The following is a 25,474-nucleotide window of genomic DNA, read 5'->3' as shown; positions in this document are numbered from 1 at the left end:
CTAGTTCAATGCTTGACTGATATCAAATAAATCAATTATCCATATTAGCACAAGTAAGATATAAAAATAAAAAACGAGTTACATATAATACATTATGAACATCGTACATTTTGGGCACCTTTTCTTGTCTACTTACCCTCTCCTTGTTCCCTACTTTCTTTCTCATTTTCTTGCTTTTTCTTTTTTTATATATTGTTGATTTGAATATTGGAGTGCGGCTCGTAATACTATTTTTAACCGGTTATCAAATCTTCCACGTCAACATTTTTGATCCATCTTCCAGCAAGCCTTCAACATCCGAAAGCGGAAAACGCTTAGACAATCATCAATCTTATTTTAGCAATCTCCAAAACTTCAAATCGAGAGAAAAAAGTAAAAAACTAAGGGTTTGTACGCAATACGATCTTTTAGTTTTAAACGTATCAGTACGCTTTTAAGGACACCTGTCCAGAGACGGAGATTTTATATTCCTATAATTCCAACACTTGCCGGATTTTAGTCACCTTCCACGTTGCCAACGTGGCCACGTGACTTGCACCGATCCTCCACCATCACCTGCCGGTATGTATTGAAATTTGAAAACCCCCTTTCGTCCAATCAAAAATTAAGAAGATGACGTGGATAAAAAGGACCCCACGGGAACAGCTGAAGTGTCAGAGGGGAATTGGCCTGGCACTTTAGCGACCTACACTTCGACACGTGGTAGCCTTACATTTATTTTCAGATAGTGGCGGTTAGGGAGGAGGGTGAGATTTGGTTCAAAAATGAAAACAGGTCAATTTGACTTAACCATAATTTAACGGAGTTAGGCAAAGTATTTAATCTCTCTTTCTTTCCCTATAAAATGACCGGACCATCTGAGTTTTTTCATTGATCAAAACCGGCATTTTCCTTCTCCCTCCTTTTCCATTTCTTCCAAACAGGGAAAACTAAACACATTCAGCACCGTAACACAAAGAGAAAGAGAGAATCAGCAATGGGGATTTCTCAGAGATTCTTCTCTTTGTTTACATTGGTACTTGTTGTATTGTTCGTTTGTGTTAAGGCGTCAGCAGAGAAAACAATGCTGAATTCAAGGTACATTTTCCAAGGAAACAATTAGCTTACCTGGGTTCTTTCTGTTTGGTTTAGCTTTTTCATTCCAGAAAAACAATCCTGGAAAGCACCGCGAATACAAATTTAGGTAGCTAGCTGTATTAATATACATGGTGCAAGTGGTTTTTTATTTTCCTCGTGTTTGTCATGACAGGCTTGCTGAAGAAAACAAGTTGCAGGACTTGAAGAACTCATCAATGACAGACGGGTGAGTAAACTATTTCAGCTAATCTTTTCACGTGCAAATCTACCAACTTAGGGAAGACTGAAGAGTATAAGCCGTTGAGATCGATTCTGATCAAATATCATATCGGGATCGTTAATTCTGTTATATGTTTAGTTTAATTCCCTTTGGCAATGAAAGTCACAGTTGATCAATTAACTTACTCCTAACCTCCTCTGAAAAAAAAAAAAAAAATCTAAAACACCTTTTTGAACGTGCATTGCATTATATGGATTATGCTTCTCTGTTTCGTTAATGCTTTTGGGGTTGACAAAATAGTTCTGCACTTTCTTGTTTTCTCAGGTTGGACGATGACAAATGGATAAATGAGCACGCAGTCGACAATCCTGAGGAAATTGCTTCTTTGGTTAATATGTGAGTTTCTCTATCTAATTTTCTACCACAGATTCAGCTAACCTTCCATTTAGTTTTACATAAGTATCGAATTCAAAATCTTTTTTATTTTACTTAATTCATTCCTAATAAAATAATCTCTTGGGATTTCATTGGTTAAAAAGTTCTCTTAAATATTTACGGCCTAATAGTTAAATCTTTTGAAATTTTGGAAGAGGATTGATTCATGAACTCCCGATCCCAATTGGACCACTATTTGCTACAATGTGTAGTTTCTGACAAGTCTTTTTCACCTGTCTTCTCCCGTTCTCTTTCTTACTTAGGTAGTCAAAATGTCCTTTCACCCAATAGAATTCAGTCAAAAGTACTAAGGGTCGAATCTTGGCACGTAGCCATTATCTTTCTTTTTTTTTTTTTGTTTTCACTTGCAGCCAGTGTTTTTGTAAACTTTCACTGTTTTTGTAAACTTCAGCCTTTCGGGGAACTGAACTTGGGTTTCTCTTACATCTTATCAAATACCATTCTCAAATAAGAAACTACCCGCCCAAAAGAAAAAAAAAATGGAAAAAGAATTGAAATTAATACACAGATACAGGGGCAAACCAACTGTCCACTGTATTTACTTTTTGTTTTAACAAAAACCCCAGTTTAAGGGTAAGGAAAAATAATGGGCGTTTGAGATTTCATTTTTAAAATTATTGGATATTATTTTGATGATTATATAAATCAATTTAATTATATTCAGATTTACATTTACTTTAGTCATTAAACTCTTAACTGATAAGTAGTACTCTTAATTCCATGTTCTTTTCTGTTAGGATAATTATATTTAATATTATTTGGATAGAATAATTCTATTTCTACTAGGATTATGAGGAATCCAGGCCCATGTTCCTTGCTATTACAAAATTTACTATCTGATCAGCCCCCCTTTTTTAACTTGTAGCCAGCTTAAGCACATGCCCATGTCCTGAGATCCGCGCTTCTCGCCCTTTAATTTATTTGCCGTCTTATTATTCCTTCCTTATCCGAGTATAATTCCAACTTCCAAGTGCTTTAAGCTTTATTTGCTTGCCTATACACCAATTTGCCATTCTTGTCCCTGTTATAGTTATTTTACCAATATTTTTGTCTTTGATCCCCTGAAATTTTTACTGCTACTAGATTTGCTTTTTGTACTGAAAATGATTCATTCACCTCCATATTTTCACTTTAATGAAAACGATCATGCCAATTCCATCAGCTAGATTTAACTATCCTGGAAGGTGGGGTAGATTACATAAAATCTTGTTGAAATATGATTCCCTTCTCCAGGCTGTCAAGGGAGGCAATGAACTTGAAGGGAAAAAAAAAAGCCCACAAAGCTTAGATCTACCTTTTTAATGCATGCAGAAGAAAAACTTGGCTAAATTCTCCACTGATCTAGTAGCTAGCTGCATACCTGACAAAACAAGTTGTATTCAGGGACACCGCCACGATCGTATTTAATGTTTTAATTTTCTTTAGTCCCACCGACGCAAATAAGGACCAGGCAAGAATTGTTAGTTCCCACCTTATCATTGACTACTATTTCTTCAACCAGGAAAATGTGGTCAATGAAAAATCTCTCAAAATTTTCCTCATGGACCATATGTACAGCTCGCACAAAAAGTCACAAGGCCAACTCAACTCAATAGAAGCAATGATTAAATTCTTTTCGAATACAATAACTGTTCATCATTAATCCTATTCCAGTTTTCACATGCTTAATTAACTCCGTTCAATTAATTTATACAATGTATATGATCATAATGACGTCATAATCATGGGTTTTTCAGGAGCATAAGAAACAGCACAGAAAGGAGAAATCTGGGATATTTCTCATGTGGAACAGGGAATCCAATTGATGACTGCTGGCGCTGTGACCAGCGTTGGTATCTTAGGCGAAAGCGCCTTGCAAACTGTGGCATTGGCTTTGGACGCAATGCCGTTGGTGGTCGTGATGGAAGGTACTATGTGGTAAGTGACCCTGGCGATGATGACCCTGTGAACCCCAAACCAGGCACCCTCCGCCATGCTGTTATCCAGGATCAGCCTCTTTGGATTGTGTTCAAGCGTGACATGGTGATCACATTGAAGCAGGAGCTTATAATGAACAGTTTTAAGACAATTGATGGTCGTGGTGCCAATGTGCATATTGCTAATGGGGCCTGCATCACCATCCAGTTTGTCACGAATATTATCATCCATGGAGTCCACATTCATGACTGTAAGCCCACCGGCAATGCTATGGTTCGAAGCTCCCCATCTCATTACGGCTGGAGAACCATCGCTGACGGGGATGGCATTTCGATTTTTGGATCAAGCCACATCTGGATTGACCATAATTCACTTTCTAATTGTGCTGATGGACTTATTGATGCTATAATGGGTTCCACTGCAATTACCATCTCAAACAACTATTTCACCCATCACAATGAGGTCAGATAGATTTCCTCATACATTTTATGCTTTTCTTTTTTTGAAAGTGAATTTATGTTTTTGAAGGACTAAATTAATTCGTCCAAGTAATTTGATGACAGGTTATGCTGTTGGGACATAGTGACTCTTACGTAAGAGACAAGCAAATGCAAGTGACCATTGCTTATAATCATTTTGGTGAGGGTCTCATCCAGAGAATGCCAAGGTAACATCCTTGAGTATGGTCGCTACTGTAGTTTCTTCTTTCCTTTTTCAGGATTTAAAAAAAAGGTTTCACATAAATTTGACTCAGCCTTCTTTACAAAATCTTGCAGGTGTAGACATGGATATTTCCATGTAGTGAACAATGATTACACGCACTGGGAAATGTATGCCATCGGTGGAAGTGCTAATCCCACCATTAACAGCCAGGGCAACCGTTACCTTGCCCCTGCTAACCCCTTTGCTAAGGAGGTATATATAAACCAATCCTGCGAAATTTCCCCCTTTTCGGAAGTAGCAGTAATAAATATGATGACGAAATGACGACAGATTTGTTGAATTTGATGTCTTCAGGTCACAAAGAGAGTGGACATATCGATTGATCAATGGAAACATTGGAATTGGAGGTCAGAAGGAGACCTGTTGTTAAATGGAGCGTATTTCACTCCATCAGGAGCTGAAGCAGCAGCAAGCTATGCCAGGGCCTCTAGCTTAGGGGCCAAGTCCTCTTCCTTAGTTGGCGTCATTACTTCAAACGCTGGCGCCCTTTCCTGTCGCAACGGCCGCACGTGTTAATTCTCAATTAGTCTCCACCACACTCCACCCCAACCAAAAATTGAAGGAAAAGAGGAAAAAAAAAAAAAAAGAAGAAAATGAAAAAAAACTCATTTTTCTTCCCATATATATTTTATAGTAGTATTGCCTGAGTTTTCAACCCTATATATTCTGCTTAATCCCTTTGACAAGCATACAAAAATGTTTAGAACTTGTCCTATTTCTCTCCATCGTATACAACAATATTTCACTTGTCTTAAATGCCATTGATCGACCTCGGCCTCCTTAAGGTGCCAAGGTGTTGTTCACTTCTACATTGCTTCTCTCTGTAATTATTTATTTTCCTCAGTTTATGTTTACGCAACTTCCCCTGTTTCTTTTTGGAACTTTTATTCATCCGCTTTGATTAATTAGTTGGCACATAAATTGCACATGAAGGCAAATTATGTTGCGAGTATAGTTTTTAAAGACATCGGATTATGTTGTGGTTCACATTGCTTGCATGTGAGGGAAGACGTACTGCTTAAGGCATGTGCTGCCTTTCTCACCTATGAAACAGTGGCGCTTTCTTGCCAACCTGTTTACCTGTGTTTGCCATGTAGGAAACTTGGAGGAAGTCCCATGGCCATGAACTTAATAATAACTCCTCTCTTGAACGAGAAAATAACTAGTAAAAAGAAAAAAGAGTTAAAGCTAAACTAATCTTGGTATTCGTTTTGCTTTTCTCCTCGTGACTTTTTGAAGTGATCCCCCAGGCAGGCAATTTCTCACATTGAACCATTCAATGCGGTCGAATGAAAGTTTTCTTATCCAATATGAAATCTCTATCCCAACTTTATTCTTACTAATTGAGCTAAGCATAACAGTGTTTATTACAGCCAAGCATTAGGCCCATCGCCAAAAAACTGCCTAACATGAGATCCACTTTACCCAATTTAGCCCATTTAAAGCTCATAATTTACTTTGCATTGAGAGGAAGAGTACAGCAAATATAAGTTGAACTTCAATCCTCTTTCAATGCACTGAAACGTAAAATTTACGTATTCTTTTAATCATATCTGACACGTTCATTTATGAATTGTAATAACTCATAACATGAACACTGAATTAGTTGAGTCGGGACAAGTCAAGATCACAGATGAGATGTTCAGAGGTCAATTTGTTTTGTTGTGTGGTCTATTAGGAAACCATTTTGATTTCAATAAACAATTAGTACAAGAATTACTCTTCTCCCAGATATTACATCCTTTAATCATGCTGCAAGTAACAAACAACATTCTCAAGTGACTCTTCTTCGGTGATAGAACCACTTTTTGGATTAGGAAGTTCATGAACACCTTTAAAAATTAAAATATAAAAAATTTGAAGAAAATTTTTTTTCTAAACATCATTTTCATTAACGAAATTAATAAATTAATAAGCAATTTTTTATATATATTATATGCAGGTACTCCCAAAAAAATGTCGGATCTGCCACTGCTTTTTTTTTCTCCTTTTTCCTTGCTGAACTGTTGTTTTTGATGTTTCTACTGTTTGTAAGAACAGAAAATGTGCAAGTATGTTTCAAATTTCTAGAAAAGAATCCAAACTGTCTTTAAGGGATCAATTGTCATGAATTACATAGACCCTGAGAATATAACCTCTCTGAAGAAACATTAATCATTCACTACCACTTCGTACTTGACAAGCAGATAGTAATACCAGCAGGGCAACTGAAGGTCATAATTTAATGAAAACTGGAAAAGACAGCTTAGAAAGGGGTATCAACTTCACTCCTTGTTTCCGTAGGGCTATACAGAGCAGATTTGTTCCTTGGTCTGTTCTCTTCCAGCTGCTTCACAACTTCATCCATGGTGGGTCTCACTGAAGCTACCGGAGCACAGCATCCCATTGCAAGCTTTAATGCCTGAACTAATCCATCTTCCATCGGACTCCTGATACCCTTCAAGACTTCTACATCAAAAACCTCCATTGTTGTCTCTTCCAAGACTGCTACTTTCACCATTGAAGGCAAATCCACAGCATCATTGCCCCTTCCATTTTTCCCAGGCTTCTTTCCTATCAAAATCTCCAATAACAATATCCCAAACGCATAAACATCTGTTCTGGAGTTGCATTTCTTCATCCTTTGAAGTTCTGGTGCCTTGTAACCATCAGTCTTTGCAATGGCCACCATTTCATCAGCTACAGCAGGGATCATTAGTTTGTCAAGTCCAAACTCAGTAAGCCTGGCCACAAAAAAGTCATCCACGAGAACATTTTTTGATCTTACATTCCCATGGGTAATTGGTATCTCAAGACCCATATGAAGATATGCTAGTCCTTTGGCTATGCCCAATGCAATCTTGTGCCGTCGTGCCCAGTTCAGAACTGGCTTTCCTGCTCTCAATTCTGCGTTTAATCAGAAACACACAATAAGAATTCGATGAATTTGCATTCAGTGGCCACATGCAGCAAAAATTCAAAAGACTCGAATAACTTACCAATGACTTAATCTAGGGACAACAAATTTTTTTTTTTTAAATTACAAGAGAACTTACAGTCATAATCAACTATTACATCCATATATCACTGAATAATCAATCAATAAACTCAACAAATTAGAATATAACTAAACAATCAAACCCACACACAGTAGGACTTGAACTGAGGGGTTCTAGGGCCTCCTCCTTGCCACTAAGCCAAGGCCTTAATTGGCATTTGGCACAACATATTTAATTCAACATTTTAATGGTTAAAGTTAAATCAATAACAAACAACATAAATATCTTTTGCAAAAAAGACTTCTTAATGATGTATTCCTATTGCTACAGATTTTGTAGCATCAAAGAAAAATATTCAGCCTTGTTTGGTTTAAGAGCAAAATAGAAAAACTCCAACTTTTGATGCTGCTTTTACTCCATAAAGATATTTCTTTTGCTAAGTTTGACTACAACTCAAATTGTGAGATTTGAATTATCATTTCCATTTTCATTGGGGTTGAATATGGGAACTTGAATTTCAAATGAAGGATTTACATAACAAATTAGTACAAATTTGTGTAATAGAACTCTTAAAACCATAATAATTCATCAAAACCATGTATTTGTTACATCTCTATCAAGTAGTCAACTTGAAACTTGGATGGTAAACTGAATTATAAATTCATAACCCATGCTCTCTCAAACACATAGGTACATTCATCCTCACAAGTTGCATATCAAACAAAATCCAAGAACTATTTCCAAATTCATAAAATTCAGGAGAAATGGTCAAAAAGAAAAGTTAAAATATGCATACCATGTAAAAAGTCATGTAGGCTTCTATTTGGAAGATAGTCATAAATGAGAAGCTTCTCCCCTCTCTTCCCCTGATAGAAAGCTCTCAATGGAACCAAATTCTCGTGTCTAACCTTCCCCAGATGCTTTATGACTGGTAGACATGAGCTCCTATCCTTGCAACTGCCTTCTCTCAGTAACCTCAATGCTATATTTCCTCCATCAGCAAGCTTTGCCTTATAGACAGTCCCATAATTTGTCTTTTCCATGACTTGACCAGTTGCATTCAGTACATCCTCTAATGTCAAATGCTCGCCACCTTGGAACAAAAAAAGCTTACTCTCGCCACTACCTCCCCCAACGCTAGCACTGTTTTCATCTTCCTCTCCTTCCTCCAGCCCCTCTTCACTATATCCCCTACTTCTCCTTTTCTTGTTCTGCACATAGCCAATAAACATTGAAGCCAAAACTACCACTCCAGTCATCAGACCAATCACAATGCCAGCAATTGCACCAGGACTCAATTGAGACCTTCCACTGCAACTATTTAAAGGCAATCCACAAAGCCCTGGATTGTTCCCTTCAAAAACCTCTGCACCGAACTTTCTTTCGCCAAAAACGGGCAACACTCCAGTGAAGTTATTGTGGGAAAGATTTAATTTTTCGAGGTTTAAAGTGGCTAAACTCTCTGGAATTGAACCTGAAAGCATGTTACCTGAAAGATCAAGCTCTTTAAGAGCTTGAAACCGAGTTATAAACTCTGGTAAATTCCCTGAAAACTTGTTGTTACCCAAATCAAGGGACTGCAAATTCTTACAAGTAGAATTTGGTAATGGAGGTTCAGGAAGAGACCCAGATAGTGAATTACCATGAAGCCTAAGAGAAACAAGTCTATCACACAAGTTCCAGATGGAGGGAGCTAAAACCCCGGCGAGCAAGTTGTAACTCAAATCAATATCAGATAATGAAGAGCTGTAACCAAGTTCAAGAGGGACAGTCCCACTCAGTGAGTTAATGTTGAGGTAAAGACTTTGAAGCATCGAAAACTCACCAAGCTCTCTTGGGAGTGAACCAGTAAGGTTAGCAGAAGGGAGCTGAAGTGAAACAAGGTGTAAAAATGGGTCCTTGGAAAGAGAGAGGTTAGTCCATTGCGGAGAAGAAAGGTCATTGCAAGAAAGAGGAGTCCCATTGGAGAAGACCCATTTAAGTCCTCTCCATTGGCAAAGAGGAACAGAAGAGTTCCATGAAGATAACAGTAAGTTCTCAGTGTTACCTTGCAACGAAGCTTTAATCCTTCCCAAGAGAAGCTCAACATCTGGTGAAGAAGAAGAAGAAGAAGCAGACAATGACTCGGTGAGTGTTGTAGATAAGCCTTTGGTCAATACAAAGAAGAAGACAATGTAGAGGGAGTAAAGTTTGATCACCTCCATGAAAGGACCACAGAGAGAAAGAAAAGGAGGTGCAAAGTTTAATTGTTTAGCGTTGTTTTGTGGAGTTTTCAACGAGGGAGAGGTTTTCGTTTTGGGAAAGCTGACAGAGTGTTGACTATGAGTAAGCTGACAAAGTCCAGTAACTCGACGGTCATGATTCGACCATCCAAGCTATATAGAAATTCAAACTTGTTGTCACCGTATAATCTTTCTTAATACCATCAAAATGTTAATCAAAGATTGCATCGTAACAAAATGAAAACGATCGGACGGCAAAGTTATGAGGGAGAGGGTACACTAGAATTTAAAAAAAAAAACTTTAGTAATCTACATTTTTAAATTACATTGAGTTTGCTTTATATATTATACTTTCATGAATTCTTTCTGCACGGTCGCCTTTGGGAATTTGTCCGATTTTTTTTTCTCATAACTATGCATTCTTTGAGAAAGAAAGGAAGGTTTTCTATGCATGACGCTGGACGGCAACAAGTCTTGTCCATTCCAGATGTAGTTTTCCAGGGCAGGTCCATTATTTATCTGTTGCTCTTTTCATCACCGCCCCTACATGTTTTCAGGGATACTACTTGAAACTAAAGGATCAGTCAGAGTACTTGTAATAAGTGATGGAAAAGAAGTCAGTTTTGTTGAGAGTGCATTGCTCTTGATGGACGTTCAAAGTAGTTTATGGATTTTTCGTGGGCCTATATGCTTGTGGGTCACAGTGCAAAAGCAAAGCTGAGGAAGGGGAGAAAAAGTGCATCTATGTCTACAGCTTAGACCTGAAAGAGGGGCCAAGGAGGAGTTTAATAGTTTTATTGCAGTTGAGTGAGTTACATCCCATGTCTCAATCCTGTGGAATCTTACATAAAAAAAAAGGATCATATTTAACAAATCTAAGTAATGATTACCTTCATCCCTCTGTTAATAATGCAGCTTAAATAAATGAATGAATGGGAAAAAAAGAAAGAAGAAAACTTTCCAGAATCGAGAGTTCTACTCAAGAAAAACTGTCAATAAGGTTTAAATGCTAGACAGGTCAATAAAGTGAGAAATTTGGTGGGGAATTTTAATGGGGTTTTTACCACAATGAAAAACAAATGATTTCTTTTCAAACGTTATACAAATAATTGAGGATGCTTTCATTTAATGGGACCTCCAATTATGTCTCCCAGGAATAAAAACCCATCCCAAAATAAATAAATAAATAAATAATAAAGTTTTTTTTTTTGGTGTTTCCATGCTAAATTGGTAACTAAATGAAAACATCTGCCACTGTTCAAATTCACGCCTATTCTTAAGAAATCATTGATTTTCATTTTTTATCATCTAGTTCCAGTCTTTTTTGATAATCTTTGCCTGTCTCCCTGTCTGTCTCGTAATTCCAAGAATTTATCCTTATCAGAGAATTTTTAAATGAAAGCCAGAAAGGGTAAATGGAATTCGGTGGCCTCAACAAAGCCTGCTCTGAAGCCATTTTTCCTGAAATGAATGATATTTTATAGTATTTTAGACAATGTTATATTTCGTTTTATCAAATTTTCTTTAAACCTTTTAGACAGCTTTCAAGGAATATACATAGTTCTTCTCTTTCTTCACATACTTCAGCAATTTTCAGTGAGTATGAGAGTGAAACAAGAATAAACAGGTTCAAAATTTAACTAATTGAATATAAGTACTGAGGGAATCATATGCGTGTATTTTATTGACAATTTGAAAGAACAAAATAAAATGGAAATTTTCTTTATTGCATTAACCTCTGTTCAGCATGATGGAGACATACTGATGGGCATTATTCATGGCCAATGAGCTTGTCCGGAGAATACCCCAAAGTCAGTTGCTTAAGCATTTAAAGGATCCATTGCAAGCATATACATAATAATTAGGCAGATAGTTTTAGATTTTTTGTAATAAATTTTGCCCCCACGCAGATGAATTGTCCGAAGAGAAAAAGAGTGTATAAATTCCACACAAAAAGTTTTTCCTTACAGTGTATACCCACAAATTTACATAGGGCTAAGTGTGATACAAAATTTGGATGATCAGAATTACCATGATCTTGCTGTTGTCATTTGTACTTTTCCATTATTTTTCTTGCTTCTTCTACAGGGTCTTCCATGGAGTCAGTGCCACCGCCTCCTCTTGGGCCTTGATCTTTGTTCAAGGCAAGAAATGCGAAATACACGAGTCCCATTGTGGCCTGCTCATCCATAAGAATGCATTATTCATCCTGGTTAGAGATTACAATAAAATGGTGCTTTGCCTCATTGCCTGTAGAATATCAGTGGCTGCCACCACCTTAGCAATGGGGAGGGAAGGTGAATAGGGGACTTCTTGCAGCGTGTGTATAATGACCAACTGGTTTGCATATTAACCATAATGGAGATAAAATTTCTAAGCTTAAAGTTCAGATATATCGTCTACAGGCAGATCCACAATTTTAACAAGTAAACAGAAATCCCAAGAGGGAAAATAACGTAAAACTTAGACACATAGGCGTCCAGTTATAATCTTCCAGCAAAAGAAATGGAGCAAGAAAGATAATGATATGGCATATTCCTTGAGGAAAAGTGCATGAACTGTCAGATTAGATATGCAATGATTTTTCGATCACCAAGAGCAACCAAGCCAGTGACCTTAAGTTATTCCAATTTCACAAATGCAAACAATACTTGTTACCTGATTCAAGCATAGACATAACATTTTAACTCTTAGAATGAATATTAGGTATGACTTGGTTCTCATGCAGGCATCCAAGAAAACTAAGAAGTGAAGGTTAACACGTTCTATGTTGCCCATGTTTCTTCTTGTCATTTATAAGGACGTTTTCCAGGTTTCTAACAGTGAACGGCAATCAGCCATTGTCTGACAGATGTAAATCAAGTAGACAACTATCTGACAGATGTAAATCAAGTAGACAACTACGTAAAGCTGCTAAATCATATTTTATATTTTGCATTTTACCAGGAAAATATGGCTTCAACTTTTATAGGCCTACTAACACAGAGAGGATGTGGCCCTGTTATTAGATTCAGATAAAGTAACAGCACTTGCAATTTTCAACAGTTCAGAAGGGAACGCATTATTTGAAAGGGAGCTCTCAAGATTTAACCAAACAACTAAGGCTTTAAGGCAATGTTGCTTCTTTACATATCAAATTCAGATCACCATGTTGGATAGCTTAAATTCTTATAGGTTATGCTCATTCTAAGTATAGTAACTGCAAAAAAAATGAGACTATCACCCTAAATATTTGCTTGTAGTTGTTTGTAGCAGACTTCCACTGTCCACAAGGGCACGTTCTCTCTCCTTGCATCTAAATTTTAGGGAACAACAGGTCCATTTTGTGCCTCTGAAAGTAAAATACAAGTGCATGCAATTCCACAAGCCATATGCGTTTAACTTCTAGTACCGAACTGATGTTGCTATCTAAAACCTCTCTTGGATATAAATACAGAATTCAATATATGGAAGAAATGCACGGCATTGCATAATAATAACCAAATACACTATGTTAAAATCAGCAACAGTTTTTTTTTTTTTATATTATAATAGCAGTAAAGTCATGGGCAGCAGCCACCAACTTGAAGCTATCATAAACATAAATCATATACAGAATATGCTGCAGCAAAACCAATATGTAATCATCAATCATATATTCCTATGGATGGGAAGAAAGAAAGACAACATACCAGCACAAAGAAAGCTGTAGACAGGAATGACTTGAGAACAAAAAGTGTAACAGTCAGAGCAACTATTGTCACAGAGATCCTTGCTATTGGCCTCGGTATGGAGTCCTGAACTCAAAACATAAGAAAGAATACCTTCACTATAACTTTAATTTGACACAAGAGTCACAGGAGCAAAATGATGAACTTACTGGCACTAAATTGGTTCCAGCTTCAATTCCATCCTTCCCAACTTTCCACACTGTTTGAACAACTATTCATAGAGTTCAAACTGGTTGTGAGTACAAATTGAGAACAAGAAATTGAACCTTATTTGTTTGAATTAGCATGAACCCTACAGTTTATCACTGAAAGTAGTATGCTAATTTGATTGTGTGCATCCAACGCAGTATGTGAGCTACATAAAAGATAAGAAAGCAAAATGTACAAAGAATTTACTAATCAAAAGACCCACATTATATTACACAATTAAAAATTTTTATGTTACTAATATTTTCGTTTGTTTCATTAGCTCAATAGAATTAAATATACTTGTATAAATCATAAATCCCATTCTCAATCACATTATTTTTAAACATCCAACAAATAACAACGCTTATTCCAAAGACTAAAAAGAAAGAGACAATAATAGCAAACCTTTGAAGAAGTTTGACTGCAGCGCATAAACCAAGGGTTTTGGGGATAAGGGCTTGTTGAATTTGATATTTGAGAAAAGGGTTTTACTCTTTAACCTTAAAAAGGTCATGGAAGACAAGAAATGGGAGTGGGTGAGAGCTAGGGTTTGGTTCTTGTAGTAACATTTTGAAGAGAGTGGTGATACAGAGCACAGGTTATGAACCATAGCGAAGGAAGCCATGAAACAGAAAAAATACTAAATTTACGTTTGTTAAGATATTTAAGTTTCTGAAAAATCAAGAATTCTGTTAAAAAAGAAACTTCCCTTGCCTAGATGCCTGCTGTAATTTGACTATTAAAATTCATGGATGTTGAAACTCCTTCAATTATCTTTGTTGTCACTGTCAGTCGCCAGAATCCTGATACTCGTTACTCTCCACCTCACAAAAAATGGGGGAAAGGGCCCACTTACAGATTAGCCCGACCCATAAAAGTGAAACTTTGGGTGGAGTTGGACTCGGACAGACCCAATTGAAATTGTTTGATTATCTAATGTGCTGGTTTAGCTTATAAAGAAGTTAATAAAAGTGGAGTTGGATTTTATTTTAATCAGGGCTTTGATAAAACACCAAAAAAGAAAAAAAAAAAAAAGTGTGTTAGATTCCCTGTGGGGCAGGTTTCCAAGGTCACCACCACCTTGAGCTCTGGGCTGTCTCAGCGTTTTGAATCCTTAAGCTTTAATGCCATTAGGTAGGCTCACATTTTTTTTTTCATTCTTTTGATTTTATAATGCTAGTGTTAAAAGTTTGCAGTAGGATCAGGTTTTGAGTCAGGCTAATGGTTGAAATTGTGTTCATTCACATGGGCTTAACCTCAAAGTTAGGGACATTATTCACGGTTTTAAACATTTCTTGTCTTGTTTCACTTTCCTTTTATCTGCCACCTGGATGCTGTAATAGTGTGTCTAAGTAGAGTTCAAGTAATTAAACTCTAGGAGGACCCTGACCATTTGCTTCCTAAGCAAGACATATCCCCGGCACAAGCATTGGTTTAGGTTAACAAGCATGTAAGGCCAGCCATGTCAGGAAACAATAAGTATTGTAGCAACTAGCAATTTAAAGTTCATATAAAAACAAATAAGGTGACATCAAAGTTGGAAACTCGATAGCAATTAATCCCCCATTGAGGCATTGACATCAAGGTTGAATACCAGATTGAGTTAGCTATAGACAAGGAGAAGATGATGCCACGGTATGTACTTCTTATTCTGATTATAATTAAATACACCTTATGCTTTGCATCCTTTTTTTTTTCTTTTCCAAAAGAAAAGATGATGCTTATCTTGTTAATCGTGTTCCACAAATTGCTTTATGTTATAGTATAATTTTGGCCATAGCCACCTGTTTGAGGACTGAGAAATCCCAGGCTAAGAATCATGGCTGGAGAGGGGGGAAAACAAGAGAACAGCTAGCTAAAACAGGTAGTTGGGTGATTTATTTTAGCATTTTTAGAAAGGATGGAGGAATCTCTCACACAAAAGTTCCATGGAGGTTTTGTTTTTGGAATGCCTACCCCTGCCGTAGGAATCCAACGTTGCTAAACACAATGGAAACAGCATTTATGAAATTGTGAAATCAAATTTTCTTCTTTGAGGAAATAAAAGGGAAAAGAATCAAAGGTGCTTGACTGCCCTCAAAGGTTTCGCTCAGTTATAAAAAATAAACCAGCCCATTCTACTAATAATTTTGAGGAAAACTATGCCAAAACACATGGCTTATCTGCTCATGACTAATCTAACAAAACATATTCAAATGTAAAAGATTACAAGATTACAAGAAAAGGACAGAAGCCCGAGGTGAAGGTGGTGATAGTGGTGCGGTTCCAAATCTTTAATGCTTTCTTTATCTACCTTTTCCTTGCTTGACGGCAAAGGACATATATTAGTAGAAATAGCTATAGACTAATTGCACTAAAAGCTCATGTAGAGTAAGTTTTAGATAAGAAAAAGGGGAGAGAAAGTGAGAGAGATAGAGAGAACCAATGCAAAATCAAGAAGACTGGTTTGGGATTTGAAGCAATTGCCAATGCCAATGCCGATGTCGAGGCAGTCCAAAAACTACAAGCAGAAGCAAATGCCAAGGCAATCTTTAACCACTCACCACCACTATCGCCTTCTACCACTCTTCCTCTTTACGCTTTTACGGTATGCTGTTTCTGCAGCAAATAATGAAGTTATTGCATTAGTATCTTGGCTTCACAGCTCCCCTTCACCTCCTTCAGCGCTCTCCAACTGGCATCCTTCAGACCCCAACCCTTGTAGCTGGTCTTACATCACTTGTTCTTCCAAAAACTCTGTCATTGAAATCAATATCCAGTTTATCGAGCTAGCTCTTCCCTTCCCTTCCAATCTTTCGTCCCTTGCTTTCCTTCAAAAGCTTGTCATTTCTGGTGCTAATCTCACTGGAACAATCCCACCAAATATTGGAGACTGCATGCAACTATCCGTTATTGATGTCAGCTCAAACAGTCTTGTTGGTAGTATTCCTTCAAGTATTGGGAAGCTTAAACATCTACAGGACTTGATTTTAAACTCCAACCAGCTCGCTGCGGCAATCCCAGCAGAGATTGGTGAATGCAGCAGCCTTAAGAATCTTCTCATATTTGATAACTATTTAAGTGGAAATCTTCCAGTTGAACTTGGTAAGCTGCCAAATCTGGAAGTTATACGTGCTGGAGGGAACAAGGATATTGCAGGAAAAATTCCAGAAGAGCTTGGAGACTGCCAGAACCTGAAGGTGTTGGGTCTTGCTGATACTAAAATTTCTGGTTCGATTCCTGCTTCTCTAGGTAAGCTAAGCAAACTTCAAACTCTATCAGTATATACAACTATGCTGTCAGGCGAGGTTCCACCACACATTGGCAACTGTTCAGAGCTTGTAGACTTGTATCTGTATGAGAATGATCTTTCCGGGTCACTTCCGCCCGAGTTGGGTAAGCTCCAGAAGTTGGAAAAGTTGTTGCTATGGAAAAACAACTTTGATGGGAGTATTCCTGAGGACATAGGAAACTGCAAAAGCTTGATAACTATTGATCTTTCCTTGAATTATTTTTCTGGCAGCATACCTCAGTCATTTGGAAACCTCTCGAATCTTCAAGAGCTCATGCTTAGTAACAACAACATCACCGGCACTATTCCACCAGTTCTTTCTAATGCCACAAGCCTAGTACAGTTACAGCTTGATGCTAATAAGATATCAGGATCTATTCCAGCAGAGCTTGGGATGTTAACGGAGCTGACAGTCTTCTTTGCGTGGCAGAACAAACTTGAAGGAAGCATTCCAGCAGAGTTGGCTGGTTGCAGGAGCCTCGAGGCTCTAGATTTGTCGCACAATGCACTCACTGGTAGCTTGCCATCCAGTTTATTTCGGCTTCAAAATCTAACAAAGCTTCTCTTAATTTCTAATGACATTTCTGGCACGATCCCTTTGGAGATAGGTAATTGCAGTTCTCTTATCAGAGTCCGGCTTGTTAATAACAGAATCAGTGGAGGGATCCCAAAAGAGATTGAGTTCCTTGACAAACTCAGTTTCCTTGATCTGTCTCAAAACCATCTTGGTGGCTCAGTGCCAGATGAGATTGGTAACTGCACTCAGTTGCAGATGCTGAACCTGAGTAACAACACCATTGAAGGTTCTTTGCCTAGCTCGTTATCTTCTCTTACGAGACTTCAGGTATTGGATGTTTCAGTTAATCGGTTTAAGGGACAGATTCCCCAGAGTTTTGGCCAACTTACTTCACTTAGTAGACTTATCCTTAGCAGAAATTCTCTCTCTGGAGCAATCCCCTCCTCTCTTGGTCATTGTTTAAATCTTCAATTGCTCGATCTTAGCAGCAATGCAGTATCTGGCACAATCCCAGAGGAGCTGTTTGATAACCAAGCTCTAGATATTGCTCTGAATCTAAGCTGGAACGCACTATCTGGGGTAATCCCACCTCAAATTTCTACATTGAACAAGCTATCCATATTGGACCTTTCACACAACAAGCTTGAAGGTGACTTGCTAGCACTTTCTGGGCTAGACAATCTAGTTTCTCTGAACATCTCCTACAACAATTTCACAGGATATCTTCCGGATAGCAAGTTGTTCCGACAGTTATCTCTAACAGAAATAGCAGGAAACCAAGGGCTATGTTCCAAGGGCCACGAGTCATGTTTTCTCAGCAATGCTGCAGCAACTGGTATGCAAAGTGATAGTGCTTTCAGACGGTCACAAAAACTTAAAATCGCTATTGCCTTGCTTGTTACCTTGACCATTGCATTAGCAATCTTTGGGGCTTTTGCAGTCTTTAGAGCTAGAAAGATGATAGGAGATGATAATGATTCTGAGATGGCAGGGGATTCATGGCCTTGGCATCTCACTCCATTCCAGAAGTTGAATTTCTCAGTTGATCAAGTTTTGAAACGTTTAGTGGAAGCTAATGTTATTGGAAAGGGTTGTTCAGGGATTGTTTATCGTACAGAACTTGAAAATGGGGAAATAATTGCTGTAAAGAAGCTTTGGCCATCGACAATGGCTGCCGGATATGATTGTCATAGTGACAAGATTGGAATAGGCGGAGTTCGTGATTCCTTTTCTGCTGAGGTAAAAACTCTTGGTTCAATCCGCCACAAAAACATAGTCAGGTTCTTAGGCTGCTGTTGGAACCGAAGCACAAGATTGCTTATGTATGATTACATGGAAAATGGAAGTTTGGGTAGTCTTCTTCATGAGCGCAGCGGTAGCCGCTTGGAATGGGAACCTAGATATAGAATTGTCTTGGGGGCAGCTCAAGGTTTGGCTTATCTACACCATGACTGTGTTCCTCCCATTGTTCACAGGGATATCAAGGCCAACAACATTCTGATTGGTCCCGAATTTGAACCCTACATTGCTGATTTTGGACTAGCCAAGCTTGTTGATAATGGAGATTTTGCAAAGTCTTCCAGCACGGTTGCTGGCTCCTATGGTTACATTGCTCCAGGTTAGTTCAAAATTCTTACATATCAGAACTATCAGCATATACCAGGAATTTTCATTTTTTCTAAAAACACTCAATAGTTGTCAAAAAACAAAAAAAAATTAAAATTTTTGTACTCGTGGAAACTTTACAAGCATTTGTTGTAGAATGCAAAAATTTACTAACCCATATATCATGGTTCATGACCAATTAACTAATGATTCAATATTGTCAGCACATTATTATATACTGCAGAATGTGTAAAGCTGATAAACATGTATGGTTTCACTTTCTTTCTATCATTATTACATTATTTTCCTGTTTCATTCTAGGAATTGTACTATTTGTGATGCTTCACCATCTTATCAATATCATGTTCTAATTTCACAGTGGTAAGTCTGGAGTGGTTTTATATTTTGGTGGCTGTTGTCATTGCAGAGTATGGCTATATGATGAAGATAACAGAGAAAAGTGATGTGTATAGCTATGGAGTTGTTGTTTTAGAAGTGCTAACAGGAAAGCAACCAATTGATCCAACCATACCGGGTGGGCTCCACATTGTAGATTGGGTCAGACAGAAAAGAGGAGGAATTGAAGTGCTAGATACCAGCTTACAAGCTAGGCCTGAATCTGAGATTGAGGAAATGTTGCAGACATTAGGGGTGGCTTTGCTCTGTGTAAATCCTTCCCCTGATGATAGGCCCACCATGAAAGATGTAGCAGCAATGCTAAAGGAAATAAAGCAGGAGAGGGAGGAGTGCATGAAAGTCAGCATGGTTCTCAACGGCTCTTCGGACTATAAATATAATCATCGAGGAAACAGCAATCCCCCATCATCAATGATGCAGAACTCATATCCCCAAAGCAGCAGTACAAGCTTTTCTGCATCTTCATTGCTATACTCATCTGCTTCCAATGGTAAACCAGCTTTCAAGTAGTTAGAAACAATAACTTATATTTACCAGGCAGTTAAGTTTCAGATAGAAAGAAATTCACTCAACCCTAGTTCAGCTGAAAAACTGTCTAGTATTTATTTTTTTTTTCCCCCTTTTGGTTGAAAACTTTGGTCTCTATATGTAAAGTTTGGAATAAGTGATTGAAAAGCAGCAAAAGAAAGATTTCTTTTCAAGATATGTAAATTTTCATAAACCATGGGATGGAAGAAAAATTTTAATGAAGTTACCCATTTAACAAGTTCCATTATCTGAAATGAAAACAAGGATTTCTTACAGCAACAACAACCACTATTTTCATGCACTTTTCGCCAGAGAGACAAAACAGAAAAGAACATAGTCAAATGATTTAAGAACCCAGAAGTGTGATATTAAAACAACACTACATGAACCAAATTACTGAAATTACAGTCATCATGTTTTATTCACAATTACTGAATAAAGTAAAACCCACATATGTTACAGGATTTAATCGAGAAATATACTTGTTTCAAAACTTCGTAGCCAGTTTGATGTGAAGTCCTGTGTACCTCCTCGAGCAACGGAAGAATGAAGTTAATTCTAGTAACTGACCCTCTTTTTGGGTATTGGGTGAATGGACAACTTAATCTGATTGTTGTGTATAAAAAGAAAAGGGAAAATTTTTCTTTGATTTATTTCCCATTCTGAAATGTCATAGCAAGAAAAATGCCCAAAAAAATGGATCACAGTCTTCCGTGTTTGTTGATGTAAATCCATCAAAGGTCTTAGTACCATGCAATATGGTTATAAATGGTTTTATTGGTACAGTTAGGGCCAATTTGCTTTCGAAAACTCTTATTCAAAATCTAATCGGGCTTGTTTGGCAAACAGGCCTGAAAATTTTATATTTAAATATTTTAAATATAAATGTTTTTATTAATTAAATAATATCTTGGTCTTGAGCTTCAAAAATTCTGTCAAACACTCTCCTTCAATAATAGGTCTAATCTATAGTTTTGATGAGAAAGAAAGCAAAAAATTATGGAATAAATATATACTAGTATTTTGTAGCAAGGCTACATGGAAAAGATCTTTTTCTTTAAATAAATTTTAATTTATAAAAAATATTATCTATCAAAAATATTTTTAAAATATTATATTGTTCCATATAAATTTTAATATATTTGAATATCAATATAATTATATCATTAATAACGATAATTTTATTAATAATGATAATTTCGATAATGAAATAAAATTAAAAATAAAATATATTAAAAATAATTATACATAAACTACAAAATTTGTTAAGAAGAATCACAAACTCAACAAAATAGTCACCATAAAATATGACAAGAACGATGAAATGAATAATCATATAATAGATCATATCTAATGGCAAAGTTTTGACATGATCATCTCCATCTGGAAATCATCAATTAAAGTTGTTGAAGAATAATGAAATTCCAGAAAATAGCTAGCATCATCAAACACTCTTAGATTAACATAGAATAACAGCTGCATATCATCCATTCTTATAATAATATATATAATAATAATATTGTTGTAATTAAACAAACTCTATATAGTGGTATAAGATTACACTTTCAACGACATACACGTTGGAAAATTTGTAGTACACATCTGACTCCTCCTACGCTCCTACCAAAGGCAAATCACAGTAAAAATTAAAAAGCCTTGGCATATTTTCCTGACCTATTCTGTCTCCAAAACTCCTTAATTGTCTCGGCAGTTGGGATTCCAACACTAGCATTTGACTGTGAAACCAATGAAGGGGGCAGAGAATCAAATAAAGTGTCACAAAAGATGATCTTTTACCGTCCATTTGTCCATTCCTTCTCATGCATGAAGGAAATGTGGCAATGGTTTGTTGAGGTATGCACCCTCTTTGTTTTTTTTATTTTTTCTTTTCTCTTATTAAAATTTCCCATTAGTTTACTGTTTGTGTGATGGGTGATGACGAACCATTAATGACAGCAACTGGAGAATTTGCATGCTGGTTTTTCTGCGATTTTCCTGATCTCTTAGTCTCCAATTTTGGTCCTGGTTGCCGTACCTTAACTCCTCGTATCAACTGTGAGATCCATTTAGTTTATTTTTAATAAGAAATCAACATAAAAATTAGGATCGAAAAAATGTTAATAAGGTACATACATATTTAGCACATTTCACATCTGAGTATATGACTATAAAATCTCCTTCTTGGAGCCCATTTGTTCTCACGAAATCTCCTAGAAGAAGAAAAAATTAGTTGATTATTATTATATATATAATAATAAATTCAAGGAACTTTAGAAAAAATCGAATGAACTCTATTATCTAATATATGTGTACCTGTATTTTCAAGAAGATACATCCTGCTTTTATTGTTTGGCCAGAATCTGAAACTCCATAAAGAGAAGAAAAAATAACAAAGGCAGAAAAAAAAAAAAAGATGATTTAGAAAAAGTGTGTAAAAAATAGCATTATCTAAGTTAAATTTTAGAATACCTATAGCGCATGTTCCAAATACGAGATGTTCCTATGTCTTCCATGGCAATGGTGATCCCATCTCTTGCTTCTAGTTCTGGGAGATGAGTTTCTGCTTCTTTCTGTTTCCATTCCAAAAAAGAAAAAAAAATTGTAATCAAAATTCAAATACACTAAAATTACAAAAAAAAAAAAAAAAAAAAAACTCAAATTTATCATCCATGGAAAATAACGATATTATTCTCTAAAAGTGATAAGAGGAAGACGAAGGATACCTTTGGAAGCACAATTCTTCCGAGATTTCCCACATCGCTCTGCTTCAACACTTTTTGCAAAAGAAACCGCAAATTCTTTTCAGGTTTCCATCCCTAAAACACATCCAGGAAAGCAAACAGCATCATTACTTGCAAATATACATTTAACGCTCATATCTTAATCATGCATCAATAGTTACAACACCCAAAAATTAATGTATCTGATCGTCACAATAATAAAAAAAAAAAGATCGAAGATCAAAGAACACACCTGTCTTCTATCCGATGCCACCGGCCGCTGATAAGTCTGCCCTTGCATGGCTGGTCGATCTACAGGATGTACCAAAGCAACTTCACCAGGCAGAACCGGAGGGCTTGAAGCTACACCGTCTGCAACCGATGGCCAATAGACCCAGTTTCTGAGGTTGGCTTGGGCTGCCGGCACACAGCTATCGTTCACAAGCCTTGCATATTGGTCAACACTCTGATTTTGGAGTTGGCTTTGTTGATTATTATGATGATTGTGATTTCTATGGTGTGAAGAAAACCTTCTGTGCCTAGCCATCCTCTTCTTTCTTGCCTCTTTAGTAGCAGATGAGCCCAACCTTACTAACCTTTGATCATTATCATGGCCGTAAACATATTGATACGGATATTGATTCCCATACCCCGGAAAAGCAGATGGCTGAGGTGGAGCTGGACGCAGATTATTGTCTGGAAATAAGTTGTATTGAGAAGCCAAAGCAAATTGTGAAGCTGCCCTTGTTTGAGCCGAGTCCAGCATTTGATAATCTGTTGGAGGCTGGTAAGGATGGCTAGTAACATTAGAAGCTCCATTGGCAAATGGGTCGGCCATATAGCCAACCACTGGTGCAAAACCTACTACCTCCGCTGCCGTCGGATCAGATACATATGCTGGTTGTGGAATCCAGGGTGGCAAAGGGAAACAAGAATTCGGTTCAGACGGTGGAACAGAATTGCAATTGAGGTTTGGGTTCGAGCTAGGTTTTGGATTAGGGTTAGGGTTTTGGAAGGGGTCTTGGCATTGGTAGGGAAGATCAATGTTATTACTGGCAGCTGGTTCTTTGATGCGCCGTTTTTGAAGATGATTAGTTTGAACCCATTCAAGAATAAGCTTCAACAACTGCTTCATGGCCTCTTTTCCTCCACCCAAACGCCTGGCGGCACACTCTATGGTAGCTTTCCTGATTTTAACTCTCCTCAAGTCCTCTGCTGAGACAGTCTCTTTGTTAGTCTTGAGCCACTCCAAGAAAACCATGGCTAAATTATCTGAAGCTTTCTGCTCTTGGGTCGGATCTTCATTTTTGCTACATATCATTGATACTTCTTGATCCAGCTGTTGTGACTGTTCCTGTGGCTTCTGCTCTTGTTGAAAGTCTTCTAGACCAGTATTATCATGGTGAAATATAGAAGGATCGAAAAAATCTTTGTCATCAGGCAGATCCATGTACCCAAAATTCTCCATAACATCCATGCAATCAACACCATCCATAACATTATGATCTGGCGGCTGAGGAATCTCCATGGAGGCGGTGGAAGATAACGTTGCAGTTGTTCCATCCACCAGATCATGCTGATTATGGTGTTGATGATTATGATTATGATGATGATGATGATGACCATGACCATTATTCTTTCTCTTTGCCTCTTCAGCTGCATCCGACTTCAAAACTGCCCAAGAAGCCGCGGAAGAAGAAGACGATGCAGTAGAAGCAGAAGACGAACATGCAATGGCCTTGACAGGTGCCGGGGTCGACGAAGAAGACGACATGCAAGGAAAATCAGGAAGAGGAGGGAAATCATCATAGAAAATTGAAGCAGCGTTAACATCAAGCAAGTGATCGTGTTGCTGTCGATCAAGCCAGATCTCTCTTTCTTCTGTACCCATGGTCGTCACTCTTTCCGCCTCAACAGCATCAACCCCTGAAGGATTTGCTTCATTTCTATAGCCTGCATGCAGATCTTCACCACGCAACTGTTGTTGTACACCTTTCATATCAAATACCATTTCTCTTTCTTTTTTTTCCTTTTTTTCCTAAATAAACTTTAAAAAAATGCAACTTGAAAACCCTTTTGAGTAGTACTGCTTTTATATTTTGAGGCAGATAGATGTAGAGAGAGAAAAATGGATAGTAAAAAAATAGGGTTTTCTGTGTACTGATAAGTGCAAGGGGAAGATTGTATCTCTTTAAGGAAGCGAAAGAGAGAAAAAGGGCCCGCTTTGGCTACATATCAGAACCTCAACAGAGCGAAGCAACAAAAAGCATTGCTTTTATGAATCTATCGAAATAATAAACAATTACCCTAAAATTACCTTCAAAGAAACCGACCTTACCTTACACTTAACTTTGCGTAATTACGACTAAATTGAACCATTATAAGAGGCTCTGATCAAATAATTCTTTTCAACATTAACACCCACCCGAAGAAGAAAACATTAAATCCAATTAAACTACAACAAACCGATACACTATAATTTTACACAAACTTGTGGATCGGCTGCCAATGAATATAGCAGCAAAAAGAAAGATGATAATAATCAGAACCGAGAAGCCAAGCAAGATGACCTTGTGATGATGATGAAGAGACCATTTTTGAAGGCACCCACATGTGTAAAACCTCTGAAATTTAAAGCACCCATGTGTGTTTCTGGTTTGTTCCAGAGGAATTTTCAATTGTATATGTCAAATCCCTTTGTTTTTCTTTTGTTTTGTTTTTGAAGATAAGATGGAATTCGGAATTTTAGGGGCTTATACTTTTTTTGTAGACAATGGACTTAACCGAGAGACAGAGAGGGACAGTTTTTGAGAGAGAGATATTGATTAGCAAAAGAAAAAACAGCAACAAAAACAAAACCTCGTGCCGCTACTTTCTCAGCCTCTCACTCCGGATTTTGTGCAACCAGCCACGCTTTCCCACTT

General features: G+C 37.3%; 5 protein-coding genes across 6 annotated transcripts; 2 read left to right on the top strand and 3 right to left on the bottom strand.

Moving 5' to 3' along the window:
* Window positions 1-872: 872 nt before the first annotated feature.
* Window positions 873-5,274, top strand: LOC111314376 (putative pectate lyase 20). The gene is made up of 7 exons (XM_022915670.2): window positions 873-1,077; window positions 1,250-1,303; window positions 1,622-1,693; window positions 3,490-4,132; window positions 4,234-4,337; window positions 4,447-4,585; window positions 4,688-5,274. Exons 1-7 carry the CDS (start codon window positions 977-979, stop codon window positions 4,907-4,909), a joined length of 1,335 nt encoding a protein of 444 aa, XP_022771405.1. The 5' UTR covers window positions 873-976; the 3' UTR covers window positions 4,910-5,274.
* A 1,167-nt stretch (window positions 5,275-6,441) lies between these two features.
* LOC111314378 (putative kinase-like protein TMKL1) lies at window positions 6,442-9,726 on the bottom strand. Its single transcript, XM_022915673.2, has 2 exons — window positions 8,168-9,726; window positions 6,442-7,279 (listed from the first exon to the last, which is right to left on the bottom strand). Exons 1-2 carry the CDS (start codon window positions 9,573-9,575, stop codon window positions 6,639-6,641), a joined length of 2,049 nt encoding a protein of 682 aa, XP_022771408.1. The 5' UTR covers window positions 9,576-9,726; the 3' UTR covers window positions 6,442-6,638.
* A 1,782-nt stretch (window positions 9,727-11,508) lies between these two features.
* On the bottom strand, window positions 11,509-14,246 carry LOC111314377 (uncharacterized). The gene is made up of 4 exons (XM_022915671.2): window positions 13,898-14,246; window positions 13,453-13,514; window positions 13,265-13,369; window positions 11,509-11,772 (listed from the first exon to the last, which is right to left on the bottom strand). The coding sequence occupies exons 1-4, from the start codon at window positions 14,115-14,117 to the stop codon at window positions 11,641-11,643; spliced, it is 519 nt and encodes a 172-aa protein (XP_022771406.1). The 5' UTR covers window positions 14,118-14,246; the 3' UTR covers window positions 11,509-11,640.
* Window positions 14,247-14,675: 429 nt separating this feature from the next.
* LOC111313467 (uncharacterized) lies at window positions 14,676-20,107 on the top strand. Its single transcript, XM_022914148.2, has 2 exons — window positions 14,676-18,898; window positions 19,313-20,107. The coding sequence occupies exons 1-2, from the start codon at window positions 15,961-15,963 to the stop codon at window positions 19,810-19,812; spliced, it is 3,438 nt and encodes a 1,145-aa protein (XP_022769883.2). The 5' UTR covers window positions 14,676-15,960; the 3' UTR covers window positions 19,813-20,107.
* A 1,185-nt stretch (window positions 20,108-21,292) lies between these two features.
* LOC111313465 (B3 domain-containing transcription factor ABI3-like) lies at window positions 21,293-25,474 on the bottom strand. Of its 2 annotated transcripts, none has more exons than XM_022914147.2 (6): window positions 22,804-25,474; window positions 22,554-22,646; window positions 22,300-22,400; window positions 22,144-22,190; window positions 21,964-22,040; window positions 21,293-21,883 (listed from the first exon to the last, which is right to left on the bottom strand). In XM_022914147.2, exons 1-6 carry the CDS (start codon window positions 24,559-24,561, stop codon window positions 21,740-21,742), a joined length of 2,220 nt encoding a protein of 739 aa, XP_022769882.1. In that variant the 5' UTR covers window positions 24,562-25,474; the 3' UTR covers window positions 21,293-21,739. The 2 variants fall into 2 exon arrangements, with proteins under 2 accessions (XP_022769882.1, XP_089608455.1); XM_089752329.1 differs by having other exon boundaries at window positions 22,144-22,196; window positions 22,804-25,420.

This window comes from Durio zibethinus, chromosome 23 (genome assembly GCF_047325235.1).
Source record: "Durio zibethinus cultivar Kanyao isolate XHJ-2024 chromosome 23, ASM4732523v1, whole genome shotgun sequence".
Lineage (NCBI taxonomy): Eukaryota > Viridiplantae > Streptophyta > Magnoliopsida > Malvales > Malvaceae > Durio > Durio zibethinus.
This window is presented reverse-complemented; position numbering and strand designations above follow the sequence as displayed.